The sequence below is a fragment of the Mustela erminea genome, chromosome 12 (assembly GCF_009829155.1).
Source record: "Mustela erminea isolate mMusErm1 chromosome 12, mMusErm1.Pri, whole genome shotgun sequence".
NCBI classification, from domain to species: Eukaryota; Metazoa; Chordata; class Mammalia; order Carnivora; family Mustelidae; genus Mustela; species Mustela erminea.
The window spans coordinates 86,023,784-86,037,368 of NC_045625.1; the positions used below are offsets into that span (position 1 = coordinate 86,023,784).

The window sequence follows — 13,585 nt, forward strand, 5'->3', positions numbered from 1 at the left end:
GAACTGAGCAGGTAAGAGACTATCCTCCTTCTTCTCAGAACTCTGTCAGAAAGCATTTCCGATCCATTTTCATTCTCACCCATTTCCATAAGCGTGTCTGACCCCATCCACGTCACCCCGCACACTCCTGCCACGCGCGGACGTCCCACGCCAATGGGCCTAGCACAGTGCTGAGGGTTCCCTGAATAACGCCAGAGCTGTGCAGGTCCGGGCAGGACGGCTCACTACCCACGAGGGGCACACGCAGCCCTCCGTGCTCTCCAGGGACTAATAATGATGCCACGAGGTAGCATTACCTTCGTAAGATCTCCCAAATCTGTTTCGCCCGAACAACAATGTCATAGTTGGTTTTGTCACTGAGTTGTCTGCTTTGCTTTAGTTCTTTCTTCTGCTTTTTTAAGTCATCCCATTTAGGTTTCTTGGCCGCTGATTCTAGTCATTAGAGAAATTATTCTGGTCATTACAGAAATTACATTTATCATTCTGAACACCACAAACCAGTACGAATGAGGCACACAGGGCAATCACTTATCAGGACCAACATTCACTGTAAAAATATCATTTCCTATAAACTCAGACTTCTATTTTATTTCCTGAGTAGTTTATACATTCTAAATTTAGATGAAAACAACCACTCATTCATTCAACAGCTACATAACGACTCTTAACAGAGTGCACCTGGGTGGCTCAGTGGGTTAAAGCCTCTGTCTTTGGCTCAGGTCATGGTCTCGGGGTCCGGGATCGAGCCCCGCATCAGGCTCTCTGCTCAGCGAGGAGCCTGCTTCCTCCTCTCTGCCTGCCTCTCTGACTACTTGTAATCTCTGTCTATCAAATAATAAATAAAATCTTAAAAAAAAAAAAAAAAAAGGATTGTAAAAGCAACTGAAAAATGTTAAGCTTCCTTTTCAATTGTGAAATAAAAATTCTACTATAAAACATTACAGTCCTCAGACTTTAGGTATAATCAGTTCTCACTGTAAACAAAATCAGTTCTTAATGTAAACAAAAATCAGTCCAAACTAAAACAGGGAAAAATGTATGAAAATTTTCAGTACCCTGAGTGTTGATATCTATCATTTAATTCTCACAAAGGCACTAAGAAGTTCCTTCTGTTCCTTGTCCAAGGTCACACAAGTCCTCAATTGTGGAACCAGGGCTGAAACCCAGAGACAACCCCGAAGCTTCGTGCTCTGCTGCCTCTTACTCATGATGGTACCCAGTCCAAATGTCTCAGTTTTCTATAGAGTAATGCTCTGGAAGTCCAGTGTCTTTCCATTAGAGCTTTCTGGTCTTCAAAAGCTAAGTATCTTACCAAATGAATCAAAAAACCCACTAAGGCCAAACAAAGAACAACTTAATAAAATGGGTATTATTTATCTGAGTGTCCTCTGAGAAACCCTTTGGGGAATTACCACCTTCTAAACGTCTCCCTCCTCAGATCAGAAAACACATGCATTATAAACCAACCTAGAAAATGCAAAAAACAAAATTCCCCTATCATCTCAAAACCGACGCAGAAGTAGTAACATTTTATTTTCTTCCTGTCACTTCCCTATGTATGTTTTATATTAATCTTTAAAAATTCAGAATCTCACTGCTTCACTGAAACATTATTCTACTGTAAGCGTTCCTCCACAAAACTAAATTATTTCTCAAGAACATAATTTCTAATGGCTAATGGCTATACGCTTTACTACAACGTTCTTCATTATTCCCCTTACTTATCTGTTCCCCGGTGGTAACCAGAGACTGCCCGAACAGAGGGCGTATTTCCTGTTCGTATCAGGGCATCGTGTACCACACAGAACAGAAGGGCTGACCCTGACCGAGCTCACTTAATTCCACCAGCTTCTGGGCGCCCTGACATCTGCCACGGCGGGCTGCGGTACACATGAAAGCTTCAGGGACCTCCAGTATCCAATCCCCCTCAGTGCCGACTTGCAAATATATGAGAAAATAAAAGCAGAGATCCATCCTGACACATCAGGAACATCGCTCCCACAGAAAAGGAACCAGGGCTACCTCATGACAGGTCTTCACGTGAGAATGTGTGTGTGTGTGTGTGTGTGTGTGTGTGTGTTTAAAATGCCGTGCCAGTGGGGTGCCTGGGTGGCTCAGTGGGTTAAAGCCTCTGCCTTCTGCTCAGGTCATGATCTCAGGGTCCTGGGATCGAGCCCCTCATCGGGCTCTCTGCTCAGCAGGGAGCCTGCTTCCTCCTCTCTCTCTCTCTCTCTCTCTGCCTGCCTCTCTGCCTACTTGTGCTCTCTGTCAAATAAATAAAATCTTAAAAATAAAATAAAATAAAATGCCATGCCAAGAGCTCCAGCTGACATGGCACCTACACCCCTATGGGCTGTGACAATTCTTCTTTCCCATCTCCTGGCAAAATGCACAGAAAACTCAAATATTTGTTCGTTGAATCATTCAATCAACCAATAAAACTCGGCCTCCAGAAAGGGATGTTTCGCAGATGTTCTGCTGCACAAAGTCGCTCCAGCTCAGCTGAACTCCACAGCGTGGAGAGTCCAGCAGGGGTCTGGGAAGGAAGGTACTCCAGGCACCAGAAGACAATTCTGACCGGGGAAGGTGCTTTCTGGGGCTTACTTATTCTCACCACCCCAAATGCTGCCTGTCGAGGAACAAGAATGGGGCGTCTCTACCAGACCTCTAGAGCACCCCACCACCACCCCACAGTTCGGGGGCCAACAAGGCTTCCACAAAGATTATGTTGAAGGAATCAGTGCTTACCATCACTTTTACCGTCCGTCTGGAATTTTCTCTTTCTGTTGAATTTATTTGCCTGCTGGAATTTGCTCTTTCGTGTTTTATCCCCTTGCTGCTTATTTCTGAACTGCTTGACACCTTTTTTCCCAGGTTTTACGGCACATTTCTCGAAGTTCTTAGATGTGATTTTAGGTCCACCTTCCTTGCCAGCTTTCCTTGGAAACGTCTTTGACAAGCCAGAATCTAGGGATAATAATCAACGCCGTTCAGTGATCCTGCGCTGAGATCTCTTTCATTCACTGGGCTGTACTTGTTACATAAAATTACACACTCCTTAGGGAAACCTACTGTGTCCTACTCTCGAATACGGAGAACTGAATTTTAAAAAGTAAAAACAAAATTTAAAATTCCTGGTTTAGGGACGCCTCAGTGACTCAGTCAGTTGAGTGAGTGTCTGACTCTTGATTCTGGCTCGGGTCACACTCTCAGGTCATGAGACTGAGCCCCGGGTCCAGCTCCGTGCTGGCCGTGGAGCCTGCTTAAGATTCTCTCTCTTCCTCTGCAACCCCTCGTCCCTCCCCTACCACCTGCATGTGGGTGCTCTCTCTCTCTCAAATAAATTTCTGATTTATAAAATCATAATACAGATTCACTATAGAAAATCAACAAACTAGAGAAATGCATAATAAAAACTACCCATAATGCTTTGGTTAACTGTTATCGTCAATCAGATGTTTTTCTGTTTTAAGCATGTTAACATCACTTAATAAGATAAATTATTATTTATATATCTTGTATTCTACTTTAATGACTTCTTGTTCAAGTCTTCATGCATAAGTTTCGATTATTCAGTAACAACGGATCTAAAATTAAAATGAACGCCTAAAACTTAGAAATGCCACTTTAAATCACATATCAAATTAAAATTAAAGATGTTAATTTCTTTTAAAAATGTTAAGGATGTTATTATTTTATTAAATACCATTTCAAATTAGAGACCTTAGTTTTTCTCAGAATTGATAGTTTTGGAAAAATTTCCTCAAAGCCTATATTACAGTTATTTGATAAAAATCACTAGCTAATTCAAGCTTGCAAATCAAGTAGCTAACAAATGAGGAGAAAACTGTAATAGCTAAGCTCTACGATTGTCTGAAGAAAAAAACCGAAGATGCCTTAGGAATCATTTAGGCCACTGACGAGTCCCTGACTTTTCCGCTCTGCAATAGTGACACCTGATGGAATAATACAGACTGCACAGTTAGAACCACTGACGATGAAAGCTGGTTTACCAGTAGTCTGCATTAATCAGGCACAATTTATCGAACACAGCAAATTAATAAAGAAAATGTGGCAGCAGCATTCCCAGCTAAGATGAGAGATCTCCCCGGAGTATAACATCCTCTGATTATCCCGGCAATTTCTAAAATGTCTTAGTTTTATGGGGAACATGCAAACTTAGTTTTATGGGGACACAGTTAACTCCTGCTTTTTCCAAATCCCAACCCAGGAAAACAGACTGGCATCTGCTCTAGGCCTCCTCATCCCGCCACTCACTCCCTCCAACTATAGGGCCATGTCCTATAGGAAGCGTGGTTTGCTAATGGCTCTCTTACCATTCTTTTTGTGAACTCTGTTTTTTTCTTGTGATGTCTTTGCACCTTTTCCTGTGAATTTTTTTTTCCCTTTAACTTCCATCATAGCAGTTCTGGAAGACAAAAACAAAACCCCAAAAGGATCACTGGGTTGTTCTCAGCCAGGAAGTGGCATCGACCAGGGTCACACTTAGTCCAGGGCCTTCGTAGATGCAGGACAAACCACCCGCGTCCACCATGGGCCCGTGAGTCTAGGAACTACACAATCCATGCTTTGAAGATTTTAAAAATGAAAAAAGACAGCAACACAAAATCTAAGAACACACACGCCTTGGCTAGTGTGTGATGTATTTGGGGACAACAATTCAACAACAGCTCTGGGTAAAAACAGACCATTATTTAGGTTAACTATGATTCAGTGTTGTGTTTCCCATAATCTAGGACAGCTTTGTGATGAGACAGCAACGACATCACCATTTGATTTCTTGGTTTCCATCCTAAAAAGTCCAGAACAAAAAATAGGCTGCACTTACCAATATTCATGTTAATGAAAGAAAATCAAAGACTGCCGACAAGTCCCCTATGTAACCCAGTATAGCTAAAACAAAAACTTCTACTAATATTCAATGTTCAATTGGCTTCTAATGTTCAATTGGCTATTTTTTTTTAGAGGTGACCAGTAATTTTGAGTGGCTTCCAAAGTAAGATTATGTTGGGATATTTCGTATTTCATTTAGAGGAAACCTAACAAGTCACTTCTGGGTACTGAGACCTCACCGTGCACAGGGCACACAACAGAAAACCCCTTAATTAACCAAGGCTCCTGAAAGCAGAGACTACATCAAGAGCAAAGACCATCTGGCTATTTCTCTACCTTCCAAAGTTGAACATTCAATTGATTTCTAAAGTTCTAATGCTGACCCCCTAAAGGAGACCTGAGAAATTCTAGATAATACTGTGTATTTCTAAAACAAGAATTTTCCAAGATTTTCCAAGACTTCGAAATTTTCCAAGAACAACTAATTTTGGCAAGATTATTAGTGGGTATAAGGAAAAAAGAAGGGTTCAAAGACAGCATAGATTTGAGAAATAGTGAATTTAATGAAAATAATTAACTAGGTTTTTTAAAGAAAGGTTTTTCAGATTCTTTTCATTTGGTTCTCAAATACCTGGAAAACTAAGCACAGGCTGAAGTACGCAAGATTTTCCAACCCCAGCTGACTCACTTTTCCTTGAAACATCTCAAGGGACCAGTAAGATTCCAAAGAACTCTCTGGAAAGTGCAGCTTAGTGTAGGCTTCACCGTTATAATTCTTCACCACGGATGGCCCCGGAATCACTCCTTTTCCTTCAGTCATTGGTAACCGTAGGGTCATTTTATCACTTGGCTGCTTTATCATAACTACACCTGAGTTTCTTAGTTCTTCTGTGCTTGTCTTCATCTAAAAACGCAATCATTTACAGATTTTCTCTGTACATTTGTTTTTTAACTGTTTATTTTTAAATAATTTTGGTTTTACAGAGGAGTTTGGAGAGAGAAACAGAAGGAAAGCTCCAGCTCCCTTCTCGGCTTCCTCTAAAGTTAACATCCCACCCCAAGAGACGACATTAGCACAATACTTTGGTACCATTAACTCTGGATTTTGCCAGTCCTTTTCTGTTCCAGGATATACTATGTTTAGTCATCAAGGGACAGTTTCTTGGTCTTCTTTCTCACAACCGAGACACTTCTGAATAGTACTGGTCATGCAACTGGCAGAAAAACCATTTGGGGTTTGCCTGAGAGTTACTCACCATCAGACTGGTGTGATGGGCATTTCTGAAGAGCATCGCAGACACACAGTGCCCGCACTGGTGATACTAACTCTGATCCCTTGGATAAGGCAGTGTTTGCCAGATTTTTCTACTGTGAAGTTACCATCTCTCCCTTTCCATACTTATTAGAAGCAAGTCACCAAGTTCAGCCCATTACCAGGAGAGGGGAATTAACCTCCACTTCTGGGGGATGGGGGGGCGCGGGGGGAGTCCTAAAGAATTTCACTAAAAATCTGTATGTTAAAATCACCGGAGCAACTGATAAATATTTGGGGTGACATTTTGAGATTATGCAAATATCCTAATTGTCACCCTCTGATTTTAGTGTTCTCCAGTGGATCCTGCCTGCAGCAATTACTGTGGTTTTTCATGGTGATTTTCCCCTTCTCTCATTATGTCTACCTCTAGTATTTTTAATTTTTCTGTAGGGAAAGTTTGTTGCTTCTCCATTTATTTATTCAATCAGTTATTTACATCAGTATGTTCTCACACATACTTTGCTACTTGGTGCAAAACCTAATCCTATAGTGACTTTGCTGCTCAAACTGTTCCAGCTTTGGCCGGTGGGAAGTCTCCCAGGTCGCTCTGTGTCTTGGTGACATGACCCATGTCATGTCCTTACTTCCTAGCACTAGTTCTAAGTTCATCTTCTATTTTCCCCGACTAGCCCTGAAATCAGCCATTTCTCCAAGGAACCCGGTTCCCTTTACTGAGCACGGTATGATCTCAGTGCTAGGTGTGCTTGCTGTCACTGCTTCTAGCTATTTCCACCAGAAATAGCTGGTAATACGCATCTGTACCCTAACCAATGTGGACACAGGACTCTATTTCTTTATGAAATAAGCTTCTCCTAATGTATCCAACTCTAATTCACTCTAGTCTCCCCCTCTTGCTTTACTTGTAACTTGTCTTGACACTGAGAAACTTGCCTCCCAGGATCACCCTTGATTTGTGCAGCAGATTCAGAAGGCGCAACTGTAGGGCTATGGGAAACAAACTTACCAACCGGAGTTTAGTTACAGCTTTTTTTCCTTTCCCTCACAATATTAATTCAAAATACTGTTTTTCAAAATTACTTAGGTCAATTCCCCCTACCACGCTGCTGAGTGAAGCTATTTTATATGTCTGTACCAGTTAGATGTACTTTTTGCAGCCCGCATTCCGTCCAGACGTGCTGGCTGACTTTCTTCTCATCCGCAGTCAGGTGCACTCTCCGGTGTACAGTGTTGAACCCGAGACATGCAGTCACATCTCCTCCACCACAGTACCTTGGAGAACAGTTTCCTAACTCCAAAAAGTCCCCAGTGGAGGCCTTTTGCAATCACCCTGTCCTGGCTCTCCTACGAAGTCACTGATCTGTTTTCCACCCCTCTAGTTTTGCCTCTTTTCAAATCTGTCATATAAATGAAACCAAACTGCGTATGGCCTGTTGCGTCTTGCTTCTTTCACTTAACAAAGGGTATCTGCTTGGGGACTCTGTACCATCATATCCGACCATCACATTCCCGTGGCTCTCACAACTGTCTCCTCTTTTTTCCTTCTCGCTTTCTATTTTCTTTCTCTCTATTCCTGATTCAGGCTGCATCTCGTACTCAGATTGTTTCTCACTGTATCTCGTACTCAGATTGTTTCTCACTGTATCTCGTACTCAGATTGTTTCTCACTGCATCTCGTACTCAGATTGTTTTTTGCTGTGGATCTCCTCTGCTGTGACCACACGCAGCTGCCTGATCAATCTTCCACAAAGTCACCAATTTCAAGTCACCTTCCTGCTCCAGCACCTTCAAAAGTTTCCCACTGACTCCAGGAAACACTTCAAACTCACACTGGCATTCAAAGCCAATCAAGTTTAGTGCCAAACTTCCTCAGTTCTCTTTCAGGATCCAAACTTAAAAGCCATTCTATTAATATTAACCCTACCCCTTCTTCGAATCTAGCTTAAATGACAATTTCTTAAAATTTCTCCTCCATATGCCTCCTTTCCCAAATGATTGTCCTTCTTAATCCTTTTTGGAACACTTGGATGAACTTCTTAGAACTTCACACCACAGACCTTCATACCATGCCTACAAACACACTATGTGCTGAAAAGCTACTAGGCTGAAAAAAAAAACATGAAAAAGAAATTCAAAGTGGTGGAATACAAGCAAACAAAATAAAAATACAGCACACTTCAGTGTTATCGCTGAATTATACATAAAGTGTTCAAAACCGTACAGCCTAATTTTGCCTTCTGAGAGGAAACAGCAGAGACCTCCTGGACATGGAAGGACCGGTGACTGATCCCACCCCCTCAACCCCCTCAGCAGGATCAGCACTGTATTCTGAAAGAGGGACACTGTCGATATCTAACCTCTGAACACTGGCATTTCTCAAGTCTTCCCCTCTCTCTCCACATGTCTCCCTAAGTGATCTCGTCCAATCCCGCGGCTTTCTATGCTGAGGACTCCCAAACTGTTTCCCACCAGGAACTTCTCCTGCATTTCTAACCGCCTATCTGACACGTCTGTCTGCCTCTCTTAGGAGCACTTAGCCCTTAATAAGTCCAGAATGAAACTGTTAACTGTATCTCCACTGCAAAACACCGTCAAACAACTACATCCTCATCTGCCAGACCCCATCTTACGCTCCCCCTTCTCAGCCGATGGCACACCATCCACTCCACTGCTCAGGGAGAAACCCGAGATCTACCCTTCACATTTTTCTCTCCCTTGTCGGCTCTGGTCAAGCCTTCCGTAAGTTCTTTCGAATCCCTTTAAAAATACCGCTAACTCTCCAACTTGCACCTGCACTACCACCACCCTAATCCAAACCATCAAAACTTTCCCTATATACTCAGTAATAATCAGAATTCTACACAATTCCAAAACAGAACCTGCGTCTCTCATGTTCCTTCCTTCCTGAGAAGCCTCCAATGCTCCCCACAGATGAGGACAGAAACGGGCCTGTTTCCGCACTGGATGGAAATTAAACCTCAACCAGTCGTCGCGGTGCCCAGAGAACCGCCCCACCCCTCCAACTCCATCAGCACCCCTACCTCCCACCGGTCCCCTTTCCACAGCTCCCGCCGCAGGAGCTTAGCCCCAGGCACTGCCTCTGCTTAACGTAGCCTTCCCCGGGCTTCCAGATTTCAGAGTTGCCTCTCGTCCTGCTTTAGGTCTCAGCTTAAAGACCGCTTCAGATTCCCCTACCCTCGCCCCGGGCCCCAGTTCGTTTCCTTCCCAGCGCGGAGAACTTGCCGCTGAACATTCCCTCAGGTTGTAAAGTCGACACGCAGCACGCGCAGGACGGAGGGCAGGTGTGCCAAGCGCACGACAGAGAGGCGGGCCGCAGGCAGCTCCCGCCGGACTTCACGAAGCGAAGGGAGTCCAGCCGAACCCAGCCCTGCGAGGTCGAAGCCGTAGGAAGGACAGCCGCCGAGCTCCCGTCAACCCCCACACTCCCGGAACGGGAAAGGCCACGGAAGACCGACCAGCAGGGGACAGGCGCGAGCTCCTGTACCCGCTCTGGCCGCTCGGAGAGACCGTCCCCCTGCAGCACCGGGCACCAGGAGCGGCCGCCGGTCCCGCCGCACTCACCGCGCACGTGGGGCCCAGGCCGGCGTGGGGCCGAGGCCGGCGCGGGGACTCGCTCCGCGGCGCCGCTTCCGCTTCCTCGACGTGCTCCGCCCCCCGGGCCCGCCTTTTCCTTCTTCCGCAGCGGAGCTGGGGTTAAAGGATAGGAACTCGCCAGGAAAACGGAAATTGGGCATTTCTATTGGTCCGCTTCCATGACCTCATCTATGGGCGCCACACGTGCATTTTGGCCCTTGAAAGGACCCGTCGGGCAACCGCGGATCACAGGCCCCTGAAAGTGACGTCGTTAACCCTGTCGTTCCCGGCCGGGGGAAGGAAGGCACTATCTCGCCCAGTGGTGGGTTCTTGAAGTAGGGTCGTGTGGCGCCTGAGCTAAAGCCGAAACAATGGACGTTGCTAGAGGGCTTTCATTTGTATCCTCTCTGGCGGTCTAGCGTGGAGGATAAAATCTCGGAACTCGTCCCCCCCAGCCCGCTTGCTCGCTGTGTGGTTTTGGGCAAATTACTGCATTGCGCCGAGCCTTGGTTACCAGATCCGTAAAACGGAGACCGCTAAGTCATTCACGAAGGGCTCAGCGCGGCGCATGGGAAGGGCAGCGCTCAGTGACTGTCACGTCCGAGGGCTGCTCGCTTCCCCAGCCTGCCGTGACCCCATGGCCCACCCCAGGAACTGAGACCGCCGTTAGGGCATTATCCCCACTCGAAGGTGGAGAAGCGAACAATCTGGTGGTGGTCCTTGCCACCGGACTTAAGGCCCACGGGGACGATACAGGATGATCTCATCTGAAGGCCCTGACTTAAGGACATGTGCACAGATCTCTTCCCAAATCAAGTCACTTTCACGGGTTCTGGGGGTTGGGACACTAACATGTCTTTTGGCCACCTGAAAAGTTGAGGAGTTGGGGACATGATCTCAGGTGTGTCAAGCATCGGATTTTACTGCCTTGCAGACCGCACCGTTTCTTGTTCCTTCAGGCTTTGCCCTGGTAATGCACTAGACTGAGGGGGGTCGTCGTTACCTCTCAGGCACCCGTCCCTCCGCTCAGCACATAGAAGTTTACTAAGTACTTACTGTTTGCCTTAAGCATTGTAAGTATGTTTGCATTTCAGCTCACTTAAGTAGGTCTTCCCCCTTCGTTATAGGGAAACAAGGGGAAACACAGCAGAGTTGCTGGGATGAGCCTGACTCCAAAGGCAACATGGCCGCCTCCGGAGTGCTTTCCCTAACCCATCAGTTCCCTAGTAAATGCTCGAGAGCAGAGATACAGCGTACCACACCATACCTGGAACGGGTACATTTATTTATTTCCTTCCTTCCAAGCTTTTATTTGAGAGACGGAGAGCACAGCAGGGGGAAGGGCAGAGGGAGAGGGACAAGCTGACTCCCAGCTCAGCAGGAAAACTATACATTTTCCTTTTTAAGGCCAGTACCCCATATCTTCTCAGACACATCCATGTAAACCCTACTGTACATTTGTCTGTTCACAAGGGAGAGGAAAAAAATCACATACCTAAGCCCTAGATGATTATTAATAATGCAATTTATCAGGTCCTTTGTGCTGCCAAGAAATGAATTGACTTGAGTGTTTGTGTTTGGAATGAGTTGAAAGTGTCTCCTGGTTTTGCAGAATAGTAACAAAGAAAGCTTATCTTGTTAATTTGCAGTTAGCCAATTTAAGCCCATTAATTCTTCAAATACCTAATGGTCTCAATGTGGAGCATTAGGAGTATGTGTATTCCTGGAAGCATAAACTGCTCTCCTTGAATGATACAGCATAGAACTTAACCAGAGCAGCTAGACTTCTACAGGGCTAAGAGGTTTTAGAGCACTGTAATTAAGACGATTGGCATTGGAATCAAATGAATCTGGCTTAGAATGCCAGGTCTGTAGGACCATGGACAAGATAGTTAATTTGTACAAACCCCAGTTTCTGCATAGATAAAATGGGAATAGTAGCACTTACCTTTTGGGGTTGCTGCATGACTCAAAGATAGTAACTGTAGAGTTCTTAACCAGGAATAAATGTTGAGTGATGCATAGCTTTAGAAAGGAGAAAGACACAGAGAACCGAGCTGTATCCGTTGGAAATGCTTTTGGCTGCAAGTAATGGAAATTCAAGCTATGAGAGGCTTAAGTACTAATTCTTCACACAACAAAAATTCTAAAGGTAGTTAGTTTCCTAGTTCAGTGACACAATGATGTCGTCAAAGACCGAAGCTCCTTTACAGTTTCTGGGCTCCACAAGCCTCAGTGTGTTGACTTTCAGTGTTCACACTTGTTGCTTTTATTTATTTTCTGTTTCCCCCTCTGTACCTGTTGATCACCCTCACCTAGCCTCCCTTGCCCCCTCACTCTGGCAACCGCCAATCTGTTCTTTCTGAATTTCAATTTTTTAGATTCCACGTATAAGTGAAAGCATACAGTAATAGTTTTTCTCTGACTTATTTCACTGTTGCTTTATGAGGTCAGATGGACTCAGGTTCAGGATTCATATCAGAGTTTAGGACTAGGAGAATGGGGAAAGGGATGAAATTCACTTTTCACTTTTTCCACCCAACAGGGCTTGGTCCTTTGATCCTAGAAAGGATCCAGCAGGATCTACCTTCTATTTCAGTGCCTGGAATTGAGTTACATGGCCACCCTCAGGATCAGAAGCCCATCACACACAATGTTAATCATAGTATTTGGATTTAATTATTTTTCCAGTACTCCAGGAAAATGAAAGCCCCTTGGCAAATATGCTTCCATCCCACAGTAGGGATTTAATCTGCAATTTAAACTAATCTGGTTTAAAACTTAAAATAACTGTGGTAAGCTAAAACTTAAAATAATTGTAGTATTCAAGGTTGCAGATCCCAGTCTTGGCCACACATCAGAATCGCCTGTAAACAAAACAAAGCAAAACCAAACCAAACCGTAATGCTGATTTAATTAATCTGAAGTGGGACCTGGGCTTTCTGGATTTGGAGAGTTCCCCCAAACTACCATGTGGCTAAAATTAAGAGCCACTTGTTTCAAAAATAGATTTCTAGTTGTTTATTTGATTTTCTAGTTAACTGAGGATTAAGCCCTGTAACCCTCTTGTCCCTCCTTTTCTGCCACCGGAATTAAAGAATCAAACGTATAATACACTTGTTTCTTTAGGTAGAATGTCTTGGACATAACTGTATCTTTCTTGCTGCTTGATGTGTCCATTAGTTATTTAATATTATGTTATATTGAAAAATGGTTTAAATTTGAAATAGATACTTTCAAATGTATTCTGGAAAATGTTTGCTTTTTTTTTTTCAACTCCTCCTGAGTTTGTGCAGTTTTTCTCTTTTTCATAAAAATAAAGTGTTAGGTGTTAGCTCCCACACATCTCCCCTTTCCTCAAATCAGTTTTTTAGAGTTCTAATTAATGGATTTTTAACTAATTGGTGTTGTTTCTCTGTTTCCCAAATGTGTAAGCAGGGATAAAGGGCATGTTATTGATATAAAGCATAAGTGAGATTTTGGCAAAGATTGACTTTTATTTTCAGGGCCTATTAGAATCACAAATCCATGGAAACGGAGCAGTTGCCAACACATTTTCTTTTAGTAAAAAAGAACGGCTTCTGAGTAGGGTAGATTATGTTTTTCAATACCATAAATTTGCTACAAAGTGTACTGATATAGTCTAAACATTAATTGTGCATTCATAATGTCCTGGTTGCTATCTCATAAACACAAAATCGATCTTAGCCCTAATTTACTTTCTTTGATCATGCTTAGGGGTAGAAGGAAAAAAAAAAATGACCGAAATGAATGTTTATCTGGTTGTAGTATAAAGCACCACTTTTAATGAAAGATCATGTCTGCATGTGATGGGGAAGTAAAAAACCAAGGTTAATTAATGTC

The 13,585-nt window shown here is 43.9% G+C and overlaps 1 protein-coding gene across 1 annotated transcript in view; it reads right to left on the bottom strand.

Moving 5' to 3' along the window:
- Positions 1-9,823, bottom strand: part of PUM3 (pumilio RNA binding family member 3) — a 49,822-nt gene extending 39,999 nt beyond the window's left edge. Inside the window, exons 1-4 of the mRNA XM_032307302.1 lie at positions 9,710-9,823; positions 4,338-4,429; positions 2,749-2,967; positions 297-432 (exon numbers count right to left, since the gene is read on the bottom strand). Of these exons, the coding sequence (XP_032163193.1) occupies positions 297-432; positions 2,749-2,967; positions 4,338-4,422 (440 nt within the window). The 5' untranslated portion in view covers positions 4,423-4,429; positions 9,710-9,823. The remainder of the gene's footprint in view (positions 1-296; positions 433-2,748; positions 2,968-4,337; positions 4,430-9,709) is intronic.
- Between the last annotated feature and the right edge of the window lie 3,762 nt (positions 9,824-13,585).